The sequence below is a fragment of the Cnephaeus nilssonii genome, assembly GCF_951640355.1.
Source record: "Cnephaeus nilssonii genome assembly, chromosome: 7".
In the NCBI taxonomy this organism is placed as follows: domain Eukaryota; kingdom Metazoa; phylum Chordata; class Mammalia; order Chiroptera; family Vespertilionidae; genus Cnephaeus; species Cnephaeus nilssonii.
The window spans coordinates 8,359,489-8,385,827 of record NC_137078.1 but is presented as its reverse complement, the minus strand read 5'-3'; the positions used below and the strand labels follow the sequence as shown (position 1 = coordinate 8,385,827).

The window sequence follows — 26,339 nt, the reverse complement described above, 5'->3', positions numbered from 1 at the left end:
TTAAGGAAGACAGTATTGAGTAGCCCTTGGTCGTATGCATCATGCTAGCTGTGCCATTTTCCCAATGGCAGAATATGGAAAAACCCTTCTTCTGGCTTTATGGCAATTTAGAAATTAGTTATTTTCTTGGTTTAAGTGACTATTATAGAAAACGTCATAAGAAAGTTTATTTCAACTCAGTCAATTATATCTCTCTTAAATTTTGAAGACGATACTACTTAGAAATTAAAAGAGAGGACAGTGTAGTAAAATGCAGGGCCCAGTGATTTGTACTCTGCATATATAAGTATTAAGAGAGAATAGATTTGTAAATATGATATAATGAAGTTATATATGTTTCACTAGCACTATATTGATTGTCTCAGACTGAATCTAAACTTTGCTACTCATGTAACAGGAAATTCTGACCTGAGACAAAATCTAGGCCAGGTCAATTTCATAAATGCCCAGTCTACCCTCCGTTGAGGCAGTGGAAACATTGTCCATCTTTGGTCCTCCAAGGTAACTGAAGTCCACCCACCTTTGCATTTGGCTGATCAGCCCCTAAACAAATATTTATGGTGGTGGTCAACTACATGAAACACTCAGGCTCTGGCATCTAACACAGGTGATGTTGTGCAAACTAAAAGGGCAGAGAGAATGCATGGGGTTGGCTGATGGTAGGAGTGTCATGGGGACACTTGGACTGGGCTGGGAAGAGTGGGCAGCAGACCAGTTCTTTTGCTTGTATGTTCCTGTGTATATTCCTGAATGGACAAGTGGATGGCTGTGCAGTGTTCACACCTATAACCCTTTCTACCATTTTTTTACTTCCTTCTTCTCACACTAATTCTCAAGCTCTATATAAATTTATTACAAATTGTGTTCATTTATTTAAAATAAATACGATAAAAGATTAAAACAGTTAACATTATTTTTAACATATAGAATATGGCTCAAAAGGCTAGTACTTTTTGGGGGGAGTCAAGAAGATCAGCTACTCTGTTGTAGTCCTGGGTGGACTGTGTTCTAGATCTGTTGGGACAGTGTCCTAATACTGAGCATTGTCAACCCCTGAAATAATCTCTCAATCCCAGTAGCAGTAAGCCCATTTATTGGTTGCTTCATCTGAACCAGATGAATCTAAGATCCCTTCTGGACTTAAAATTAAATGGACAAATCAGACCAATTAAGGAAACAAATTGAGTTGTCAATTTGCCTGGTGGACTTAGAAGTAAACCTGATTCCTCTGGCTTTAGTTCACCACTTGCCAATATTTGTTAAAGACAAAATACAAAATAAGAGGAACAGAGACTAGACAAATTGTTGCCCCAGGGTGGGAGTAAAGGGAAATGAGGCTAAAAGGGGCAGCATGAGAGAACTTGGAGAAGGATGGACCTATTCTGCATCCGGTTATGGGAGTTGTTAGTCTGCTAAGTGTTTAGCAGCATTCATAGAACTGTGTGCCAACAAAACTACATTTTAATTTTTGAAAAGTGAATGAAGAAAATGTACAGGTGCAAAAAATCTGTTTTAGGGAGGACTCTAATCTTAGGGAAGGGCACTAGAGAGATTTTTATATATGAACATAATTATGTATCTTCTTTTTTACTCCTTTGATTGACTGGTTTCGTTATTGAGTAGAATCCATCGATGAATCATGCAGTTGGCTCCCCTGAGTGTTTTCTTATATTGCTGGACAAGCTTCCTTCTGTCGGCTGTAAATAGTCTCTGCTCCTGCAGGTTACTGGAAGAGCTGCTGAACAAGTTCAAGAGCAGCATGCACCTGCAACTCACCTGTTTCCAAGCTGCTTCTTCAGCCTTGATGAAAACATAAATGCCTCCAAAGTAAGGGTTGTCCAAAGATAACAAGTGATGAAGTTACTCTCTTTAAGTGCCCTGAAGGTATTTGTATATAAAGCATTACATTTGCAGTTTTTCTCTTTTTTTTTTTTTTCTTCTCCTGAATTAGTAGCTTAGAAAGATGTTGGTATATGTTTTATTTCAACCAAAATACCCTTGTTTGAAATGCCAAGCTTATTAAGAAATACATAGCTTTAGGCTTTTGGCTCGGAGGAGGCACAAATGCAACTTTCTTTTGTCATCCTGAATCCGGGTTCATCTGACACCAGCCACCTCCACCATTCCACCGAAGTTCAAATCAAACTCGTATACCTAAGGTGCACCGGTGAGGAAGTGGGTGCCACGTCTGCTCTGGCCCCCAAGTCGACCCCCTAGGCCTGTATCCGAAAAAGGTTGGTGATGATGTCACCAAAGCAACCAGTGATTGGAAGGGTCTGAGAATTACAGTGAAACTGCCCATTCAGAACAGACACGCCCAGATTGAGGTAGTACCTTCTGTCTCTGCCCTGATCATCAAAGCCCTCAAAGAACCGCCAAGAGACAGAAAGAAGCAAAAAAACATTAACCACAGTCTAAATAACACTTTTGATGAGATTGTCAGCATTGCCCGACAGATGCAGCACCCATCTTTAGCTAGAGAACTCTGGAACCATTAAAAAGATCCTGGGGACTGCCCAGTCTGTGGACTGCAATGTTGATGGCCGCCACCCTCATGACATCATACATGATATCAACAGCGCTGCAGTGGAATGTCGTGCTAGTTAAGAACTACAAAGGAAAATATTTAAATTAAAGATTATTTGACAACCAAAAAAAAAGAAAAGAAATTCACAGAATATTGTCTGTCTTAAGCATATTAACCATTGTAGCTAATATGACTATGATCCTGAATATTTGTGTTATTTTTAATATCTAGTATAGAGCGTTCATCTAATAAAGAATGTCTTCGATGAAATATGTAATTTAGTTGACATTTTTTCCTAAACATCTTTACTCAACATTTTCATTAGCTATATAATTTTTTTTCATTTTTTCTTAAGGTATTATATGTGTACATATCTTACCATTGCCCCCCCCCACCACACTCCCATACATGCCCTCACCCCCCAGAGTTTTGTGTCCATTGGTTATGCTTATATGCTTGCATACAAGTCCTTTGGTTGATCTCTTATCTCCCCCACATCTCCCTAAACTTCCCGCTGTAATTTGACCTTTTGTTTGATGCTTTACTCTCTCTGTATCTATCTTTTTGTTCAATAGCTTATAATTTTCTTTATTATCCATAGATGAGTGAGATCATGTGGTATTTTTCTTTTATGGACTGGCTTATTTCACTTAGAATGATGTTCTCCAATTCCATCCAAGTTGCTGGAAATGGTAGGAATTCCTTCTTTTTTATGGCAGCATAGTATTCCATTGTGTAGATGTACCATAGTTTTCTGATCCAGTCATCTGCTGACGGGCACCTAGGCTGTATCCAAATCTTTGCTATTGTAAATTGTGCTGCTATGAACATAGGGGTGCATATATCCTTTCTTATTGCTCTTTCCAGTTTCTTGGGATATATTCCTAGAAGTGGGATTACTGGGTCAAATGGGAGTTCCATTTTCAGTTTTTTGAGGAAACTCCATACTGTTCTCCACAGTGGCTGCACCAGTCTGCATTCCCACCAGCAGTTCACTAGTGTTCCTTTCTCTCCACATCCTCGTCAACACTTGTCGTTTGTTGATTTGTTGATGATAGCCATTCTGACAGGTGTGAGATGGTACCACATTGTCGTTTTGATTTGCATCTCTTGGATAATTAGTGACTTTAAGCATGTTTTCATGTGTCTCTTGGCCTTTCTTCTGTCTTCTTTGGAAAAGATTCTATTTAGGTCCGTTGCCCATTTTTTTTTTATTGGATCATTTATCTTCCTTTTATTAAGTTGTATAAGTTGCCTGTACATGTTGGAGATTAAACCTTTATCAGTGATAACATTTGCAAATATGTTCTCCCATACTGGGATTTCTTGTTGTTTTGTTGATAGTTTCTTTTGCTGTAAAAAAAGCTTTTTATTTTGATGTAGTCCCATTTGTTTATTTTCTCTTTAGCTTCCATTGCCCTAGGGGCAATATCAGTGAAGTTTTACGGCATAAATCTGAGATTTTGCTGGCTATGGATTCCTCTAGTATTTTTATGGTTTCCCATCTTATGTTTAAGTCCTGTATCCATTTTGAGTTTATTTTTGTGTATGGTGTAAGTTGGTAATCTAGTTTCATTTTTTTGCATGTATCTGTCCAATTTTCCCAACACCATTTATTGAAGAGACTGTGTTGAATCCATTGTATGTTCATGCCTCCTTTCTCAAATATTAATTGAGCATACTGGTTTGGGTTGATATCTGGATTCTCTATTCTATTCCATTGATCTATATGTCTGTTCTTGTGCCAGTACCATGCTGTTTTGAGAACAGTGGCTTTGTAATACAGCTTGAGGTCTTGTATTGAGATCCCTCCTATTTTATTCTTCTTTCTCAGGATTGCCGTAGCTATTTGGGGTCTTTTTTTATTCCAGATGAATTTTTGGTGAGTTTATTCTAAATCTGTGAAATATGCCGTTGGGGAGTGCATTGAATCTATAGATTGCTTTGGGTAGTATGGACATTTTAATGATATTGATTCTACCAATCCATGAACATAGTATGTTCTTCCATCTGTTTACGTCTTCCTCTATCTCTTTTTTCAGTGTCCTGTAGTTTTCCGCATATAGGTCTTTTACCTTCTTAGTTAAGTTTATTCATAGGTATCTTAATTTTTTTGGTGCGATGGTAAATGGCATTGCTTTTTTAGTCTCTTTTTCTATAAGTTCACTATTGGTGTATAGAAAGGCCATAGATTTCTTGGCATTAATTTTGTATCCTGCTACATTACCGAATTCATTTATTAAGTCTATTAATTTTTTGATGGAGTCTTTTGGGTTTTTTATGTACAGTATCATGTCATCTGCAAATAAAGATAGCTTTACTTCTTCTTTTCCAATTTGGATGCCTTTTATTTCTTCTACTTGTCTGATCGCAATGGCTAATATTTCCAGTACTATGTCAAACAGGAGTGGTGAGAGTGGGCATCCCTGTCTTGTTCCTGTTCTTAGGGGAAATGGTTTTAGTTTTTGTCTATTGAGTATGATGTTTGCTGTGGGTATATCATATATAGCTTTTATTATGTTGAGGTATGATCCTTCTATCCCACCATGTTGAGAGTTTTTATCAAGAAAGAGTGTTGGATTTTGTCAAATGCTTTTTCTGCATCAATTGATATGACTATGTGATTTTTGTCTCTCAGTTTGTTGATGTGATGTATCACTTTTATTGATTTACGGATACTGTACCATCCTGCATCCCTGGGATAAATCCTAAATGGTGTATGATCTTTCTGATGTACTGCTGGAGCCAATTTGCTAGAATTTTGTTGAGGATTTAGGCATCTATGTTCATGAGGGATATTGGCCTGTAATTCTCTTTCATTGTGTTGTCTTTATCTGGTTTTGGTATTAGGGTGATTCTGGCTTCATAGAAGGAGCTTGGAAGTGTTCCTTCCTCTTGAATTTTTTGGAATAGTCTGAAGAGGATAGGTTTTAGTTCTTCTTTGAATGTTTGGTAAAACTCTCCTGTGAAGCCATCTGACCCCAGGCTTTTGTTTGCTGGAAGCTTTTTGATGACTGCTTCAATTTCTTCATAGTTACTGGGCTACTGAGCTGTTTAGATTCTTCCTGATTGAGTTTTGAAGGTTATATTTTTCTAGGATTATGTCCATTTCCTCCAGGTTGTCCAGTTTGTTGGAATAGAGTTGTTCATAGTATTTTGAAACAATCCTTTGTATTTCAGCGGGGTCTGTTGTTATTTCGTCTCTTTAATTTCTGATTTTGTTTATTTGGGTCCTCTCTCTTTGTTTCTTGGTGATTTTGGCTAAAGGTTCATCAATCTTGTTTATCCTTTCAAAGAACCAGCTCTTGGTTTTGTTGATCTTTTGTATTGTTTCTTTGGTCTCTATGTCGTTTATCTCTGCTCTGATATTTATTATTTCCTTCCATCTGCTTACACTGGGCTTTTCTTGTTGCTCTCTTTCTAACTCTTTGAGTTCTAGGGTTAGGTAATTTTATTACCATTGTTTCTTGTTTTTTGCAGTAGGCATGCAGAGCTATGAAATTCCCTCTCAAGACTGCTTTCGCTGTGTCCGATAGACTTTGGATTGTTGTGTTTTCATTGTCATTTGTTGCCATGAAGTTTTTTATTTCTTTCTTGATGTCCCTGGTAACCCAGTCATTGTTTAATAGCATGCTGTTTAGTCTCCATGTGTTTGATTTCTTTGGATTGTTTTTATTATAGTTGATTTCCAGTTTTATGCCACAGTGATCTGAGAAGATGCTTGATATGATCTCTATCTTCTTGAATTTGGAGAGACTTTGCCTATTTCCTAACATATGGTCTGTCTTTGAAAATGACCCATGTGCACTTGAGAAGAATGTATATTCTGTGGCTTTGGGGTGAAATGTTCTGAAGGTATCAATTAATTCCATCTGGTCTAGTGAGTCATTTAGGATTGATGTTTCTTTGCTGATTTTTTGTTTAGATGATTTGTCCAGTGGTGATAATGGTATATTAAAGTCTTCTACTATGATTTTATTGCTGTTAATCTCTCCCTTGATATCCTCCAGGAGTTTTTTTTATGTATTTGGGTGCTCCTGTGTTGGGTGCGTATATGTTTAACAGAGTTATTTCTTCTTGTTGGGTTGCTCCCTTTAGTATTATGAAGTGGCCTTCCTTATCTCTTGTTATGTCCTTCACTTTGAGATCTAATTTTTCAGATATAAGTATTGCTACCCCAGCTTTTTTTTCATTTCCATTCACCTGGAAAACCCTTTTCCATCCCTTCACCCTCCGTCTGTGTGCGTCTTTTTTTGTGAGGTGGGTTTCTTGCAGACAGCAGATTTATGGGTCTTGTTTTCTTATCCAATCTGTTAACCTATGTCTTTTGATTGGGGCATTTAATCCATTTACATTTAAAGTTATTATTGATACTTATTTGTCGCCATTTTTATTCTATACTCTTGTGTTTCTTCTTCACTTTCTAGGTCTTTTTTTTTTTTTTTTTTTTTACAGCCGACCCTTTTGCATTTCTTGCATTGCTGGTTTGGTGGTGATAAATTCCCTCATCCCTTTTTTGTCTGTGAAGCTCCTGATTTCACCTTCAATTTTGATTGATAGCCTTGCTGGGTACAGTATTCTTGGATTCAGACCCTTCCCTTGCATGACTTTGTATATTTCATTCCATTCCCTTCTGGCCTGACTAGTTTCTGTTGAGAAATCAGTTGCTAGTCTGATGGGGGTTCCTTTGAATGTAACTTTCTGTCTCTGGCCACTTTTAAGATTCTTACTTTGTCGTTGGTGTTTGCCAGTTTAATTATAATGTGCCTTGGCGTCGGTCTTTTGGGGTTCATTTTGCTTGGGAGTCTCTGAGCTTCTTGGATTTGTGTGGGGTTTTTCTTCCCTATATCAGGAAAGTTTTCTCTCATTATTTCTTCAAACAGGTTTTCTATTCCTTGCTCAATTTCCTTTCCTTCTGGAATCCCTGTTATGCGGATGTTGTTTTGTTTTGTGTTGTTCCAAAGTTCCCTTAGGCTCTCCTCCTGCTTTTTAATTTTTTTTTTTTCTAGAAGCTGCTCTACTTGGGTATTTTTTTCCATCTTGTCTTCTAGCTCACTGATGCGGTCCTCTGCTTCTTCTAGTCTGCTCTTGATGCTTTTTATTGAGTTCTTTACAGCAGCGATGTCATTTTTCATTTGTTCTTGGTTCTTCTTCATTTCCTCTTGGTTCTTACTCATATTGTCGAATTTGTCTTCCATTCTTTTCAGCCACCTTATGACCATTTCTCTGAATTCTTTCTCTGATAGGTTGCTGGCCTCTAATTCGTTCACTTTCTTTTCTGGTGATGCCTGCTTTTCTTTCCTATGGGGGCTGTTTCTTTGTCTCCCCATGTTCTCTCTTCTCTGTGTGTCTGGTTATGTAGTGTCGAAAATGAAATTGGGGAAATGAGAAAAAAGAATAAGAGAGACTAGAACGAGACTAAGAGAGAAAAGAGGAACAAATTATATATATGGGGAGAAAACTCCAATAGAACAACCACTGATCACAGCAAATGCCAGCAACAAGTACCTGGTGATTAATACAACCTACAATACCAACTAATATCAAGCGAAGTAAGGGATAACAGAAGTAAAAAACAAACAAAAACACAGCAAACAAAAAAAAAAGAGTAAGCAAAACAATCTCACAAAAAAGCATAAAAATTTGATATAATCAACATTCAAACAAACAACAACTAAAGGACAGAGAGAAAAACATTTTTTTTTAAACAGTGAAGAGAGAGGTGTGAATGGACTTGGAGCAGGGGATTGGAGATTAGATATATAGGTAGGGTGAAATTTTAGCTGGTGGTAAACAGAAAGAATAGGGAAAATCTAGAGCAGGAAAGGGTTAAGATAAACAGGACACCAAAAGGGGAAAGGTTAGGCAGAGAGTGATGGCATAAAGGTAGAGTTGAAGTAGAATAAAACGATGGTGAAGGAAAGGTGAAAATAGACTGTAGAACACTAATCCTAAAGTAAAATAAAGAGAAAATAAAATGACACTTTAAAAAATAATAATAATAAAAAAGACCCAAAAATAAGTATAATAAAAAAGGTAAAATAGTAGTAGTAATAATGTTGATTGCAAATAAAAATGTAATAATTAAAAAGGTAAAATCAAGTGAGGAAAAAAAATAATAATTTCTTAAGTAAATGATGCAAAAAATGAAAATAAAAAAATTAAAAATTTATTAAAATAAAAATAATGTGCAGTAGTTAAGGTCATTCACTTCCTCTGTTGTTCTGTTTAGCACGCCTGTTTCCCAGTCCGGACAGTGTTGCAGTTCCCTGCGTTTCACTGCTCCTCAGTGTTGTAATTCAGTCTTGATTTTTAAGCAGGGGGTGTCTTAATTTCTGGTGTTCCTTTATTTTTTATTAGACCAGAGTCAATTTGTGATTCAGCCTCTGGGTGGAAGTGTTTCTGGATTGACTTCCAGGACTTTAAGGCCTCTCTAGCCTTTTTTCCTCTATGGCACTCAATACTGGTTTGCAGAGGCTGGTGGGCAAGTTCAAGCCGACTGCACACCCCTGAAACTCCCAGGCTATCCCTCCACGTCAGATCAAAACCGGTTGCTTTTAGAGATTCCCCCCTGTTTGCAGCTCTGAGGCCCCCTTCCACAATCACGGATCACACTGGCCCCAACAGCCACAGACCTCTCCCGGCTCAGACCTCCCTGGTCATCCAGCTCCCACCGTGTGCATGCGCGTGGGCATTTCTCTCTCTGTCAGGGACAAGAACCTCACCCTATCCCTGGAGAAATCTGACCTTTCCATGGTGGAGTGAAGAGCGCCTTTGAGTCCAAGCATTCACGCCTCCTGGGATCGGTGCTCTAGGGCAAACAGTTGTTGGGCGGTCGCCGCAGTTGTTGATTTTCAGGCCTCAGACAAAGTCCACCTTCCCTTTCAAGATGGCGAGATTTCGCTGTCCATGCCCATAGCTCCGGGAGGGGACCCAGCCGCCGTGGGGGCTGCCCTGTTGGGGGAACCCCGTCCAGCAGTCCCCCACCTTCTCCTGGCATTCAGCTGTCTCTCAGCTTGCTATCACTCCCAGTGCGACCCTTAGCTGTTCTCTCTTTCTTCTGCTCCAGGACCAGGCTGGGAACACATCTGCCTACTCTGCCGCCATTTTCTCCTCCTCTCAGTTATATAACTTTTTATAGGTCTAATGTTAACACTCAGAATAAATATTTAAATTCCAGTTTACCTTATATTTGTCTAAGCATCATCAGGAAGCTTTTGTCAGGTGTCCTGCTAATTATCTCCTTGGTTAGGGCTCACCATATGCTAGGCACTGTGCTAAATCATCTCACAGCACTTCCAACAGGCTTGTGAGGACACTACGCTGGCAGTATTTTATGTCACAGACGAGGTGATCAAGGCTTAGAGAGCAGTCTGTGGCTTCTCTAACACTCAGAGTGTCCGGTTTCATGCTCTTTAACTTCCCCACTACCAGCTCTTCCCACTGGCCCTCCACTAGTGACTGCAGCTCAGGGAAGCACTTGAACATGCGAGGGTAATAAAATGTAAGCAAAATAGGAACATTAAGTGCTTTCATGGCTCAGAGAATGGAGGGTAGGCACATAAAATCCCCATACCCAAATGAGGTAGTTCAAGGATTACTGTTCCAACAAGTCAAGGGCACTTCTTGGAAGAAAGGGGAATTTTAAGAGCGTTTGAGCTACAGAAGAATTTAGTGGTAAAGAGGAAATGGCTGAATACAATGTAAGCTGAATTCTGAGAGATTTGGAGCAAATTTACATAGAGGTAGCCAAGAAAAAAAATTGAAGTTAGGTAAAGGCGTTTGCTTTCACACCCAGGTAACATTGGGGTTTAGTACATCCACATCCATGTGGTCAACCTTGCTACTGTCAGTTGGCAAACTGGGCCTCGCCATCAGTGCTGAGGAAGTACTAGGAGCAGTTTGGTTTTACTACGACTTTCTGTATAAGTGTACATGAGAGTGGCATGCTCTGGAAATGACTCCAGCATCACAAACAGCACAGTGGCTGCAGCCCTCCCTGCAGCATCCTCCTGTTTGTCAGCCTTGCTGCAGGCTTCCTAAAAGGGATGGAGAGCAAGACTACATTTCAGGTCTAGACTTGGTAAAAGATGGCCTTGTGTGATTCTGTTTGGATTATGTGGTGTGGGATGTTTTTATAATGAGTTTCATAAGGATATTATAATGTGTTTTCCGAAAGTTATCATAAATCAGCAGCTTTTAAATAAAGGTTAGGTTTCTAAAATAAGTGAAGTTAACTTTATTGTATTTAATATATGCTTAAAAATTATGCTTTATTATAGATTGAAGCTTGCATACATTTTTGTCATTAAACATTAACTAGCAGTAGTATCATAAAAGTTTTTATATGGATTTATAAACTGCTCTGAAAATAGAAAAGATATACTGATACTTGACACACATACTTCAATTAAAACATCAATTTTAATTATTTTAGCTGCTTTAAATGTGGGTTACATCTTTTTATGTAGTGGAGTCATCATGTTTTTTGTGTACTGATGCCATCTCATTTTCTCTTCACCCACATTTTACACTTAGTTTTATTGCACATGTCACTGGAAAGCCTGTTTGTACCTGGCTAGGTTATCCTGATATATAAAAAGCCAGGTGCCATCGCGACCTAAACGACCAGACAGAAGACTGAACAGCAGGCTAGGGAGCTGAGGGAGCGGGAGCTGATCAATCGGTGGCAACGGTGACTGGCGAGCAGCTGGAAGGCAGACCTCTTGGTCCCTCCTCTTGGCCCTCAGATTCCAATCAATTGGTGACGGAGGTGAGGCGGAACTGGGGACTGACTCCCTTAGTAGTCCTGCAGGTTCAATCTCAAGAGTACAGTCCAGGCACCAACGGACCGGCAGCACTACCGGCCTCCTGGGACTCGGCCTCAGGCACTGCAGCCACTTCCTCTCCCTAGATGCTCCACAAGGAAGAAAGGATACTGCCAGCAGCGCCAGGGGCAACCAGTGGTGACTGCAATCCCCATGCTTCCTCTGTGTCACTTAACCACTGAACCATGCTGGCCGGGCTGAATATTCTTTTTATAGAGTTCTGTTTATTTATTATTCCTATGAAAATAAGAATACTCTTTTAGAAGTTTTCTTCTTTCCATATAGTCTCCAATTTATTTTATTCTTTTGTCTTAGATATTAGAACAAATGTCATAAGCTTTCTTCAAATTTCTATCAAGTTTTGGATACCTAATCATATTTAGCAGTAGAGCACTGAAAAGCTGAATAGGATTGTATGCTCCATGCAGTAGTTGGGTCTTACCAATTGAGCTTCAATTAGGGTGGTATGTATGGGTCTTTTCATTGGTGAATCCCTAACATTATTATATTTAGGTCATTTTGAGGGGCCTGGTAAGATTTCCCAGAGAGGGTTCTTTCGATCTTATGCCTTCTGGAAGGAAGAAGAGGCAGAAGGCTTGGAAGATCATTTTTGTGAGGGCATTACCCATGCTCACAACTGGATCTGATATCCCATGACCTGAATTTACCTTCTTTTGAGAATAAAGCTCTAGTCTTCTGCTGGAGTGGTAAGATGGAAGGCATTGCCCAGCCCTGTGGGAAGGAAGAAACCTGGGGACATCTGGCTATTTCTTAAATAGCCTTTAAACTAATCATTTGGTTTTAACTTTATCCCCGCTTTCAGAAGTTTCCTTACCACTCATTCTTGAGCCTTTTAGGATTTCTGCAGTATAAAGTACATTGCAGCTTTCTTTTACATACAGTACTGCCAATTTAGGCTCTGATGTTTTTAGATCTGCTAATTAAATCAGTTTCCACTTACCCATACACTTGGTTTCTAGCTACGATTCACTCTCCTAATCCTTTTTCTTTGTGAAGTTATGGTTGTTATATATATATATTTAACTGTATATACAACTATATGTATGCATACTATATGTAGTTATATATACAACTCTATGCAGTGTATTTGCTGCACATATATAGATATATACAGTATATGTACTGTATCTATGTTGTGTGTATGTGCATGCACACACACACACACACACACACACACACACACACACACAACTACACTGTCATTTTTATAGTTTTGGTTAGACCTAAGCTTAATGTGTGGTTTCAATCTGCCCTCTATAACAGAAAGTTCAGATTAACTTTTGTTTGTTTTATTTTATCATAATATACCAAACTGTTTACATGTGTATGGTCTTCCGTTTTGTTGCTTAGATATGATCATTTGCTGCAACTTTTAAAGATTGAAGGGAATGTTAAGAGGAGATAAGCCATGGGCCTTCTATTCTGATGACCCTACTCCCTGTCCCTGGATGCTAAAGGTACCAAATGAGGATTAGCATAAAGAAAATAACTTTTATTCCACAATTAGAAACAACTCATACAATACACCAATGATGTATTCTTCCTGGAAAAAGTGAAAATTGGATGTCTAGACCTTTGTAATTTATAGGAAATACATGGTATAGAAGAACATAACAATGGATAGTCAGCAAAATCTATATTGCACAAAACTCTAAAGCAAACAGCCCCATTTCTTCAGCAAAGAAATTTCTAACAAAATTTAGAAGAAAGAGGGAGAGAACAGAGGGTATCCTCTATAATAAAATATACTTCAGGTATTTATCAGTTAAGTTCATTGTATGAATATTTTTTAATTGAGCCAACAATTATTTTTGTAAATTAAACAATTGTAAAAATGTAAACACCATTCTAACAATATTTAAACATTATTGACAGTAAAGAATTATTATATGTGGTTATGACTTTTTAAAGTCATTATCTTTTAACTCTTTGTAAATGAAATAACACATTATATAAGATGTCACTATAAAGCTACAGTAACCGTAAGAGTGGTATTGCCAAAAAGTAGATGAATAGATCAATGAAACAGATTACATAACTCAAAAACCCACACAAATGCAGTCAACGGATCTTTGAAGGAGCAAAGGTAATACAATGGACAAAAGATAGTCTTTTCAACAAATGATGCTAGAACAACTGGACATCCACATGCAAAAAATAAGTACAGACACAGATCTTACACCTTTCCCAAAAATTAACTCAAAATAAATCATAGACCTAAATATAAAATGTAAAACTATAAAACTAGTAATATAGGAGAAAAATCTAGATGATCTTGGGTTTACTGATAACTTTTTAGATACAACATCCTATCTAATAAAAGAGTAATATGCAAATTAACCATCACTCCGCTACACCCACAAGCCACGCCCACCAGCCAATCAGGAGTGGGTATGCAAATTAACCCAACTAAGATGTCTGCAGCCATGGAGCAAGCAGGAGGCTTGGGTTTCCCCGGCAACGGAGGAAGCCAAGCTTTCCACACACCCTGACTAGCCCAGGCCTCCACTCAAGGCTACAAAGTTTCAATTATAGAAGATAAATAAATCCCAACAAAATGGTGGCAGCTACGGAGCTGGAGAGAGCAGGAGGCTTGAATTGCCCCCGGCGATGGAGGAAGCCAAGCTTCTGCAGCCCCAGACTACCTGGGCCTCCGATCAAGGCTATAAAGTTTCAATTATAGAATATAAATGAATCCCAGATACCAGAGCCTCCACTTGGGTCATCGGTGGGAATGGCCGGCCTGCAAACCACCACAGGCCACTTGCCCAGGCCACCCCACACCCCAGGGGAACCCCCACCCTGATCCGGGACACCCATCAGTGCAAACCAGCTGGCCCTCACCCATGCACCAGGCCTCTATCCTATCTAATAAAAGAGTAATATGCAAATTGACCATCACTCCAACACATAAGATGGCTGCCCCCATGTGGACACATGATGGCCACCACAAGATGGCCAGCAGTGGAGGGCAGTTGGGAGGGACCAGGCCTGCAAGGGAGGGCAGTTAGGGGCAATCAAGCCTGCAGGGGAGGGCAGTTATGGGTGACCAAGTCAGCAGAGGAGGGAAGTTGGGGGCAATCGGGCCTGCAGGGAAGGACATTTGGGGGGGACCCAGGCCTGCAGGGCAGAGCAGTTGGAGGAGGACCAGGCCTGCAGGGGAGGGTAGTTAGGGGTGGCCAGGCCTGCAGGGGAGGGTAGTTAGGGGTGACCAGGCCTGCAGGGGAGAGCAGTTAGGGGCAAACAGGCTGGCAGGGGAGCAGTTAGGTGTCAATCAGGCTGTCAGGGGAGTGGTTAGGGGGTGATCATGCTGGCAGGCAGAAGCAGTTAGGGGCAATTAGGAAGGCAGGCAGGTGAGCAGTTTCGGAGCCAGCAGTCCTGAATTGTGAGAGGGATGTCCGACTGCCTGTTTAGGCCCGATCGGGATTGGGCCTAAACGGACAGTCAGACATCCCTCGAGGGGTCTCAGATTGGAGAGGGTTCAGGCTGGGCTGAGGTACACCCCCCCACTCCCCGTGCTCGAATTTTGTGCAATGGGCCTCTAGTTTCTTTATAATTACCAAAATTTGGAAGCAATCAAGATGCCTTTCAGTAGGTGAATGGATAAATAAAATAATCTGTGGTACATCACATAATGGAATATTACTCAGTTCATTTAAGGCTTTTCCATATCTATGAAACGATTTACTAGTAGATCCATGAAAAGACATGGAGGAGGAGGAAACTTAAATGCATATTACTAACTGAAAGATGCCAATCTAAAAAGGCTACATACTGTATGATTTCAACTATGTAACATTTTGGAAAAGGCAAAACTATGGAAACAGTAAAAATATCAGGGGTTAGTGAGGAAGGAGAAATGAATAGCTGGAGCATAGAGAATTTTTAAAGCAATGAAACTATTCTGTATGATATTATAATGGTGAATGCATGTCATTATACATTTGTCCAAACCAGTAGAATATACAACACCAAGAGTGAACCCTACTGTAAGCTAGAGACTTTGGGCTGAGGTATCTTTGTTAAGGATGAGTGCTCATGGATCACTTTATGAGAAATCATAGCTGCAAGTGTTAATTAAGGGTAGATAAAGGTTGTTGCTATGACAACAGGTATAGCTTGTAGCAGATTTAACCTTTATTCCCTTCTGTATTGTGGATAAATTGTGAAAGTAAATCTCAGAAAAAAAAGATGATATCTATAGAAAGAGATCATTTTACATAGAAAAAGTTATTTCCCTTTAATTATGCACACTAGAGTTGTTAACACTTTAAGGCATAAAAAGAGGTAATATGCAAATTGACCATCACTCCAACACACAAGATGGCCACCCTCATGTGGTCAAAGACGGCTGCACCCATGTGGACACAAGATGGCCACCACAAGATGGCCGGCAGTTGTGGGTGATCAGGCCAGCAGGGGAGGGCAGTTGGGAGGGACCAGGCCTGAAAGGGAGGGCAGTTGGGGGGGACCAGCCCTGCAGGGGAGGGCAGTTGGGGGGGACCAGGCCTGCAGGCGAGGGCAGTTGGGGGTGACCAGGCCTGCAGGGCAGAGCAGTTAGGGGTGACCAGGCTGGCAGGGGAGGGCAGTTAGGGGCAATCAGACTGGCAGGGGAGCAGTTAGGTATTGATCAGGCTGGCAGGGGAGTGGTTAGGGGCAATCAGGCAGGCAGGCAGGCGCGCGGTTGGAAGCCGGCCATCCTGGATTGTGAGAGGGATCCCAGATTGGAGAGGGTGCAGGCTGGGCTGAGGGACACACCCCGCAATGCACGAATTTCATGCACCGGGCCTCTAGTAGTAATATAAAGCTATAAAGAGTAAAACTTTAAATTTCAAAAGGTGCTGAGTTTTAATTCTTGTACTTGCTGGGTAAGTTCCTATTAGATTGATCTTTGCATATAACAACAATAAACTTTGGCTACAAGTATTAAAGCTATAACCTGAATGCACTAAGGAGTGAACAGAAGCAGGCAGAATCTACACTTACACTATCAAAGGTAAATAGAATGATTTCCTATTTTTGTGGCTTTTAGCCAGGTATCAGGTACAGTTGCCACATTGAGTAGGGTGGCAGGGGACCAATGGAAAACTGATGTCTTCCTGCTCTCAGGACTCAGAATTATATCCAGAAAATTGCAGCTACTAAAGAAAGAGAAAGAACTTTAGAAAAGAAAGAACCAGCAAAGAGATCCCCAAATTCTGTTGGTCTAAATCCCTGACTGACACCCCTAACCAACAACTGCATGAAGCAGACCTAGAACAGTACAGGTAAGACAATTATTTGAACTGAGATTAAAGCTAACACTTAAGAAACTGAGTTTGCTGAGAAAACAACAGGATCCAGATTATTCACAATTTTTCATGTTTAGAATAAAACCTCAAATTACCAGACATATGAATAACAAGGAAAATGAAACATAGAGAATAGAAAATCAACAGAGACCAAGCTCATTAGATCAATGTGTGTTATCTAATGTGAAGTATAGAGAGGAAAATATTTGGTATAAGATGAGGTGAACATATACTTTCATAGGCCCTTGTTAAATGTAATTGGAGGGAGTAACCTGTAATTGGAGTCTTAGGAGAACAAATAAAGCATTAGGCCAAAAAGTTTGGGTGGGGGGATGACTGACAATTTTCTAAGTCTAATGAAAGATATAAGTTTACGCCCTAACCGGTTTGGCTCAGTGGATAGAGCGTCGGCCTGCGGACTGAAAGGTCCCAGGTTTGATTCCGGTCAAGGGCATGTACCTTGGTTGCAGGCACATCCTCAGTGGGAGTTGTGCAGGAGGCAGCTGATCAATGTTTCTCTCTCATCGATGTTTCTAACTCTCTATCCCTCTCTCTTCCTCTCTGTAAAAAATCAATAAAATATATTTAAAAAAAAGAAAGATATGTTTACATATTCAAGATGCTCAACAAACAGCAAAAAAGGGTAAACACAAAGAATGCCACACTGAGGCAAACTGTTACAACAAAGCTAAAGATCACATCTAGTAAGCAGCAGGAGAAAAACAACATATTACATATAGGGAAACAGCATTTGAATTCACTTCTGTTCTGACTTGGCATCAGAAAGTAGAGGGCAGAAGAGAATGAAATAACCATGTTTGAATAATAGAGGGAAAAAAAAACCTGTCAACCCACAAGTTTATGTCAAGTGAAAATATTCTTTCAGAATGCAAGCAAAATAAAGATATTTTCAAATAAAACTATTTGTGGCAAGATGTGCATTATAAAAAAAGGTACTACGTATGTTTTTCAAACTGAAAGGACATGGTATGGAACTGCAGATCCACAGAAAGCAATGAAAAGCATCAGTGACGGTAAATGGCTGGGTAAATAAAATTTTTTTTTGCTTTTTTCTTAAAAATTTTATAATATAAATGACATAGAATACATAACTGTTTAGGGCAAGAATTACATCATTGTCCTGTGGGCTTATAGCATATATAGATGTAATATGATGAGGGGAAATACAAGATTTCTACACTTGTATGCAATAATATATTAACTGCAAATGGACTGTGAAAAGTTGATATATATTGTAACTCTATAACAATCACTAAAACAGTAATGTAGAGAAGTGTAGCTACTAAGATGATAACTGATTTTTTTTAAATATTCAAATATTTAAAATGCATGAAAGGAAGAAGAGAAAATAGAACAAATAGAAGACAAATAAACAAATCACATACTCAGATACATCTATAGCAAAATTTCAATAATGTTTAAACTTTTCAGTGAAAGGCAAAGGTGATCAGAATGGATAAAGAAGCATGACCCAACTATATAAAAGAGGTAAATATTTATAAAGACAGAAAAGATGCACTTTATATGTAAATTCATAAATAGGTTAAAATTAACTGGATGGAAAACATACCATGCAACCAGTAGGCTGGAGTGAGTATATTAATATGAAATAAAGTAGATTTGAAGACAAAAATAATGTCGTTAGAGACAAGGAGGGACTTTGCATAATTATAAAATGGTCAGTCAGACATAGCCATCATATATGTGTCTGGCCTAATAGCAAAACATTAAATGTAGAGTACTAAAATACATAAAGCAAAAGTTGACAGAATTAAAAGGTGAAATAGGCAATTCCATCAAGTCATATTTGGAGAGTTTTAACTTCAGCAATTGATAAAACAACTAGACAAAAACATCAGCAAAGACAGAGTCTAAACAATACAACTAACTTGACCTGATTAATATTTATAAACCACTAAACAGCCTGACCGACATGGTTCAGTGGTTGAGCATCAACCTATCAACCAGGAGGTTGCAGTTTAATTCCCAGTCAAGGCACATGCCTGGATTGTGGGTTCTATCCACAGTGTGGGTCATGAAGGAAGCAGCAGATCAGTGATTTTTCTCTCATCATTGATGTTTCTATCTCTCCTTCTTCCTCTCTGAAATCAATAAAAATATATCCTATATAATAAAAGCCCAGCCACCAAACAGAATGACTGGAACAACTGTGGCCCCTTGCCCCAGCCGGCCCCGCCCCCCAGTAGGCCCCATCGGGGTGAGCTGGCTGGATCCCACCAGTGCATGAACTCATGCACTGGGCCTCTAGTTTAAAAATAAAACACCAAACTACTGTACAAAACATACTCTCTAAGTTGCACATTACATTCACCAGGATAAACCATACACTGAGCTATAAAACATCTCAAAAACACAAAAATACTCAAGTCATACAGAATTTGCCCTCTGACCACAGTGGAAATAAATTAGAAATCAATAACAAAATATTTAGGAAAACCCTAAATATTTGGAAGTTAAACTACAAACTTCTAAGTAACCCATGAGTAAGGAAGAAATCACCAGGGAAATAAGAAAATATCTAAAACTGAATGAAAAGTGAGGACCCTGAGATACCCCCAAGAAGGGCCTCTAGTGGCTAAAGCTCAAAGTTAAAAAACAAAATAAAAAAAAGGAGCCTAGCAACCATTCCTAAATGGGCCTTTCATGCAAACCACCCTTCAGGAAGAAGCCTACAGCTGAAATGCCTGCCTCCTGCAATTATCTGCAGCCTGTGTTCCTGCATCTGAGCCAGCCTTTATAAGGAGTTCCTGGAATCCTGTTTCAACCAACAGGACTGAGACTTATCAAATCAGACAACCTGAATGGGAAAAGATATCCACCAATGGTACATCTGATAAGGGGTTAATATCCAAATAACTCATACAACTTAGTCCAATTAAAAAGTAGGCAGAGGGCCCTAGCTGGTTTGGCTCAGGCCTGTGGACTGAAAGGTCCTGGGTTTGATTCCGGTGCAGGGCACATGCCCGTGTTGCAGGCATGATCCCCAGTAGGGGGCATGCAGGAGGCAGCCAATCAATGGTTCTCTCTCATCATTGATGTTTCTCTATCCCTCTCCCTTCCTCTTTGAAATCAATAAAATATATATTTTTTAAAAAGTAGGCAGAGGGCCTGAATAGGCATTTCTTCAAAGATGGCCAATAGTCATATGAAAAGATGCTCAATGTCACTAATTAGAGAAATGCATATTAAAACCACAATGAGATACCACCTCACACCTGTCAGAATGGCTATCGTCAATAAGTCAACAAAACACACATGTTGGTGAGGATGGGAAGAAAGGGGAACCATTGTGCACTGTTGGTGCCTAAGCCATCAGTTGGACATCCTTAGCACAGCCACAGAGGCGGGAGAGGCTCCTGCCACTGCACTCGCCAGCCGTGAGCCCGGCTTCTGGCTGAGCAGCACTCCCCCTGTGGGAGCACACTGACCACCAGGGGGTAGCTCCTGCATTGAGCGTCTGCCCCCTGGTGGTCAGTGTGTGTCATAGTGACCTGTCGTTCTGCCGATTGGTCAATTTGCATATTAGCCTTTTATTATATAGAACTATAGCCCCGATGCACGAAATTCATGCAAGAGTAGGCCTTCGCAGTCATGGTGGCTGCCTCGATCCCTCCCTCACAGCTGCGGCGGCTGCCTCGATCCTGCGGCTGCAGCCCTGGCTTCCTCTAGAAGGTCATCCAGAAGGAGAATATACCATGGACCTAGATGTGACTCACAAAAACAGTATTCTGTATCAGGCACTAGACTGTTTGCTTGTTAAAAAATGGGTGTTTTCAAGTAGTTAGACTGCAAATCAGAGGTTAGAGGTCCCAAGGTTGATTCCTGAGGCTCTTGGAAAATCATTATCTTTGTTCTATGGATCTTTTTCTCTGTATGAGTTGTCAGCATTATTTTAAAGATTTAGTCAGATACTCAACATAGGCAAATGTGCTCTCTGACTCAAAATAAATTCAGGTAAGACTGCTACAAAGGATCATCCCTGACTTGCACCTTAGCTCCTATTAATTAAATAAGGTTTCTCTCTTAAAGTTTTACTGTATTTTTAAAATAACAGTTTAGGGGACCGAAAAAAATGGCGGTGGAATAGATAGACGTGTTCCGAACCTTGTCCCGGAGCAGAAAGAAAGAACAGCTGAGGGTTGCACGGGGAGTGTTTGTTGGCGAGTTAACGAACAGCTATACTCCAGGAGAAGGTGGGGGACTGCTGGACGGGGTTCCCCTGACTGGGCAGCCCCCACTGCTGCTGGGTTCCCTCCCAGAGCCACCAGCTAGAACGCAGAAACCGCGCCATCTTGAAGGGGAAAGGGGATGTTACCAGAAGCCTGAAAATCTACTGGTAACTTGCGGCACCCACCAAACAGCTGCGAACCCCAGAACACTGGTCCCCAATTGGTGCAAACACGCAGATGCAGAGGAGGTCTACACTCCACCACAGAAAGGTCAGATTTCACCTGGGATAAGGTGAGGTCTCTGGTCCTGGCAGGAGAGAGAAACACGCGCACTGCGGGAGCTAGAGGACTGGGGGAAGTATGTGCCTAGAAAAATCCATGGCTGTTGGGGCTGGCGTGATCCGTGAATGTGGAAGGGGGTCCTCAGAGCTGCTAACAGAAGGGATCTCTAAAAAGCAACCCATTTTGATCTGACGCAAAAGGACAGCCTAAAAATCTTAAAAGTGTGCCGGCTGCTTAGACCAAAGGGGGAAGGGGGGAGTGCGCAGATTGCGTTCAGGCCCGTTGTTCGCACACTTGCGCTTTTTCCTCTTTAAATCCTTGCTTCTGGTTACTAAGCCCAATACATAGGATCACCCAGTTGGGGACACCCTGGGAGACTGCAGGGGAAAGTTGTTTTTCTGGAACCTGGGGATCAGAGCGGGGAGTGACCATCGGAGAGCCAGCTCTGGGGCAGCCCATTCCCACAAACCGGTATTAAGTGCCACAGGGAAAGCAGGATCTGAGTACAGCTAGAGAGGACTTATAGACCCGGAGGTCAATCCAGAAACACTGCCACCCAGCACTGAATCACAAATTGCCTCTTGTGTAATCACAAATAAAGGAATATAAGAAATTAAGACATTGCCTGCTTAAAAATCAGGACTGGCTTACAACACTGAGGAGCAGTGGAATGCAGGGAACTGCAATACTGTCCTGACTGGGAAACAGGTGTGCCAAACAGAACAATAGAGGAAGTGAATGACCTTCACTACTGCACATTCTATTTTTTTATTTTAATTTTTTTCATCGTTTACTTAAGAAACTAAATTTTTTTTCTCACTTGATTTTACCTTTTTGATTATTACATTTTTATTTTCAATCAGTATTATTACTATTACTATTTTACCTTTTTTTTTAAAGTGTCATTTTATTTTTCTCTTTATTTTACTTTGGGATTAGTGTTCTGCATTCTGTTTTCATCTTTCCTTTAACATCATTTTACTCTATCGCAACTCTACCTTTATGCCATCACTCTCTTCCTAACTTTTCCCCTTTTGGTGTCCTGTTTCTCTTACCCTTTTCCTGCCTTACATTTTCCCTAGTCTTTTTTTTTTACCCCCTGTTAAAATTTCACCCTACTTATATATCTAATTTCCAATCCCTTGCTCCAAGTCCATACACACCTCTCTCATCTCTGTCTTAACTATCCAAAAAAATTTTTTTCTCTCCTTTTGTTGTTGTTTGCTTGAATGTGGATTATATCAATTTTTTATGATTTTTCATGAGATTGTTTTGCTTATTCTTTTTTTGTTTTGTTTTTTCTTTGCTTTGTTTTTGTTTGTTTTTTGCTTCTGTTTTCCCTCGCCTCGCTTGATATTAGTTGTTGTTTGTAGTTTGTATTAATCTCCAGGTACTTGTTGCTGGCATTTGTGGGGATTTGTGGCTGTTCTATTGGAGTTTTCTCCCCATATATATAGTTTGTTCCCCTTTTCTTTCTTATTCTCCTTCTTTTCTCTCTTACCTTTTTTTTCATTTTTCCAATTTCATTTTGGCACTCCTTTTTTTCCCTTCCTCCTCTTCTTTCTCTCCTATCCCCTAATTTGCCTTCCTCTGGTGGTCACCTTTATTTGGGGTTATTAATATCGTGAATACATTTCTGTTCAGTGCCTTGTGTGTAGTACCTGGTTGCGTTATATTTTGTGCCTTTAAATCAACGCAGGAGAGAACTACATAACCAGACATCGGAGAAGAGAGACCATGGGTGAAAAGAAACAGCCCACATACGAAAATAAGCAGGCATCACCAGAAAAGGAAGTAACGAAATGGAGGCAAGCAACCTATCAGAGAAAGAATTCACAGAAATGGTCATAAGGTGGCTGAAAAGAATGGAAGACAAATTCGACAATATGAGTAAGAACCAAGAGGAAATGAAGAAGAACCAAGAAGAAATGAAAAACGACATCGCTGTTGTAAAGAACTCAATAGAAAACATCAAGAGTAGACTAGAAGAAGCAGAAGACTGCATCAGTGAGCTAGAAGACAAGGTGGGAAAAAATACCCAAGTAGAGCAGCTTCTAGAAAAAAATAAAATAAAAAAGCAGGAGGAGAGCCTAAGGGAACTTTGGGACAACAGGAAACAAAACAATATCCGCATAATAGGGCTGCCAGAAGGAGCGGAAAGTGAGCAAGGAATAGAAAACCTGTTTGAAGAAATAATGACAGAAAACTTCCCTGATATAGGGAAGAAAAACACCACACAAATCCAAGAAGCTCACAGAGTCCCAAGCAAAATGAACCCCAAAAGACTGATGCCAAGGCACATTAAAATTAAATTGACAAACACCAACGACAAAATAAGAATCTTAAAAGCAGCCATAGAGAGACAAAAAGTTGCATACAAAGGAACCACATCAGACTAGCAACTGATTTCTCAACAGAAACTCATCAGGCCAGAAGGGAATGGAATGAAATATACAAAGCCATGCAAAGGAAGGGTCTGAATCTAAGAATACTGTACCCAGCAAGGCTATTAAACAAAATTGAAAGTGAAATCAGAAGCTTCACAGACAAAAAAAGGACTAAGGGAGTTTATTACCACCAAACCAGCAATGCAAGAAATGCTAAAGGGTCTGCTGGAAAAAAAGAAATAGGAAGCGAAGAAGGAACACAAGGGTAAAGTATAAAAATGGCGACAAATAAGTACCTATCAATAATAACTTCAAATGTAAATGGATTAAATGCCCCAATCAAAAGACATAGAGTAACGGATTGGAGAAGAAAACAAGACCCATATATCTGCTGTCTACAAGAAATCAACCTCAGAAAAAAAGACGCACACAGACTGAGGGTGAAGGGATGGAAAAGGGTTTTTTAGGCAAATGGAAATGAAAAAAAAGCTGGGGTAGCAATACTTATACCTGACAAATTAGATCTCAAAGTGAAGGACATAACAAGAGATAAGGAAGGTCATTTCATAATACTAAAGGGAGCAATCCAACAAGAAGAAATAACTCTGTTAAACATATATGCACCCAACACAGGAGCACCCAAATACATAAAAAAGCTCCTGGAGGATATCAAGGGAGAGATTGACAGCAATACAATCATAGTAGGAGACATTAATACCCCACTATCACCATTGGTCAAATCACTAAACAAAAAATCAGCAAAGTAACATCAATCCTAAATGACTCACTAGACCAGATGGAATTAATCGACATCTTCAGAACATTTCACCCCAAAGCCACAGAATATACATTCTTCTCAAGTGCACATGGGTCATTTTCAAAGATAGACCATATGTTGTGTCATAGGCAGAGTCTCTTCAAATTCAAGAAGATAGAAATCATATCAAGCATCTTCTCAGATCACAGTGGCATAAAACTGGAAATCAACTACAATAAAAACAATCCAAAAAAATCAAACACATGGAGACTAAACAGCATGCTATTAACAATGAATGGGTTACCAGAGAGATCAAGGAAGAAATAAAAAACATCATGGCAACAAATGACAATGAAAACACAACAATCCAAAATCTATCAGACACAGCAAAAGCAGTCTTGAGAGGGAAGTTCATAGCCTACTGCAAAAAAACAAGAAACAATGGTAATAAATTACCTAACCCTACAACTCAAAGAGTTAGAAAGAGAGCAACAAGAAAAGCCTAGTGTAAGCAGAAGGAAGGAAACAATAAAGATCAGAGTGGAGATAAACGACATAGAGGCCAAAGAAACAATACAAAAGATCAACAAAACCAAGAGCTGGTTCTTTGAAAGGATAAACAAGATTGATGAACCTCTATCTAGGCTCACCAAGAAGCAAAGATAGAGGACCCAAATAAACAAAATCAGAAATGAAAGAGATGAAATAACAACAGACCCCGCTGAAATACAAAGGATTGTTAAAAAATACTATGAATAACTCTATTCCAACAAACTGGACAACCTGGAGGAAATGGACATATTCCTAGAAAAATACAACCTTCCAAAACTGAATCAGGAAGAATCTTAACATCTCAATAGGCCAATAACTATGGAAGAAATTGAAGCAGTCATCAAAAAGCTACTGGCAAACAAAATCCCAGGGCCAGACGGCTTCACACGGGAGTTTTACCAAACATTCAAGGAAGAACTAAAACCTATCCTCTTCAGACTATTCCAAAAAAATTCAAGAGGAAGGAACACTTCCAAGCTCCTTCTATGAAGCCAGCATCACCCTAATACCAAAACCAGATAAAGACAACACAATGAAAGAATTACAGACCAATATCCCTCATGAACATTGACCTGCACCAGCACAGCCAAGTGTTCGGCGAGCCTGAGAGAGGGCTGGTGAAGGATGAAGAAAAGACAGACAAAGAGAATGAGCTGGGTCTAGGTCGATCTTCTGTGCCTGGCTGAGGCCACAGAACAGATCCAGACTGCAAGCTGATGGTTTATTTTACAGTCAGAGGTAATTTACAATGTTCTTGTAAATTTCACTTGTTTTGGCAGCACTTGCTGCACCGCCCACAGCCCATTAGCTACCCAGGAAAGATCTAGGGAGCAGTCACAAGATCAAACTTAATTATGCTTAGAGGACTGTGCCCTCTAAGCTGGGACTTGTTTGCATTTTTGCCAGCAGGTCAGTCCGAGGCTTAAACCTATAACTGCTCCCTACAAACATAGATGCCAAAATCCTCAACAAAATTCTAGCAAATCGGATCCAGCAGTACATCAGAAAGATCATACACCATGACCAAGTAGGATTTATCCCAGGAATGCAAGGATGGTACAATATCTGCAAATCAATAAATGTGATACATCACATAAACAAAATGAGAGATCAAAATCACATAGTCATATCAATTGATGCAGAAAAAGCATTTGACAAAATCCAACACCCTTTCTTGATAAAAACTCTCAGCACAGTTGGAATAGAAGGATTATACCTCAATATAATAAAAGCTATATATGATAAACCCACAGCTAACATCATACTCAATGGGCAAAAACTAAAACCATTTCTCCTAAAAACAGGAACAAGACAGGGATGCCCACTCTCACCACTCCTGTTCAACATAGTACTGGAAGTATTAGCCATTGCAATTAGACAAGAAGAAGAAATAAAATGCATCCAAATTGGAAAAGAAGAAGTAAAGCTGTCCTTATTTGCAGATGACATGATATTGTACATAAAAAACCCGAAAGACTCCATT

The 26,339-nt window shown here is 39.8% G+C and overlaps 1 protein-coding gene and 1 pseudogene across 4 annotated transcripts in view; both read left to right on the top strand.

The window, feature by feature from the left end:
- EXOC2 (exocyst complex component 2) overlaps positions 1-12,469 on the top strand; it is a 246,309-nt gene extending 233,840 nt beyond the window's left edge. For 2 of the 3 annotated variants that reach the window (XM_079776019.1, XM_079776020.1), the window contains exon 28: positions 1,723-1,913. In XM_079776019.1, the coding sequence (XP_079632145.1) occupies positions 1,723-1,816 (94 nt within the window). In that variant the 3' untranslated portion in view covers positions 1,817-1,913. Of the gene's footprint in view, positions 1-1,722; positions 1,914-11,065 lie in introns of those variants that run through there. The other variant, XM_079776018.1, reaches the window with a different exon arrangement.
- On the top strand, positions 2,055-2,907 carry LOC307102452 (large ribosomal subunit protein uL11-like; annotated as a pseudogene). The gene has a single exon. The product of its transcript is annotated as a large ribosomal subunit protein uL11-like (transcript).
- Positions 12,470-26,339: the final 13,870 nt, after the last annotated feature.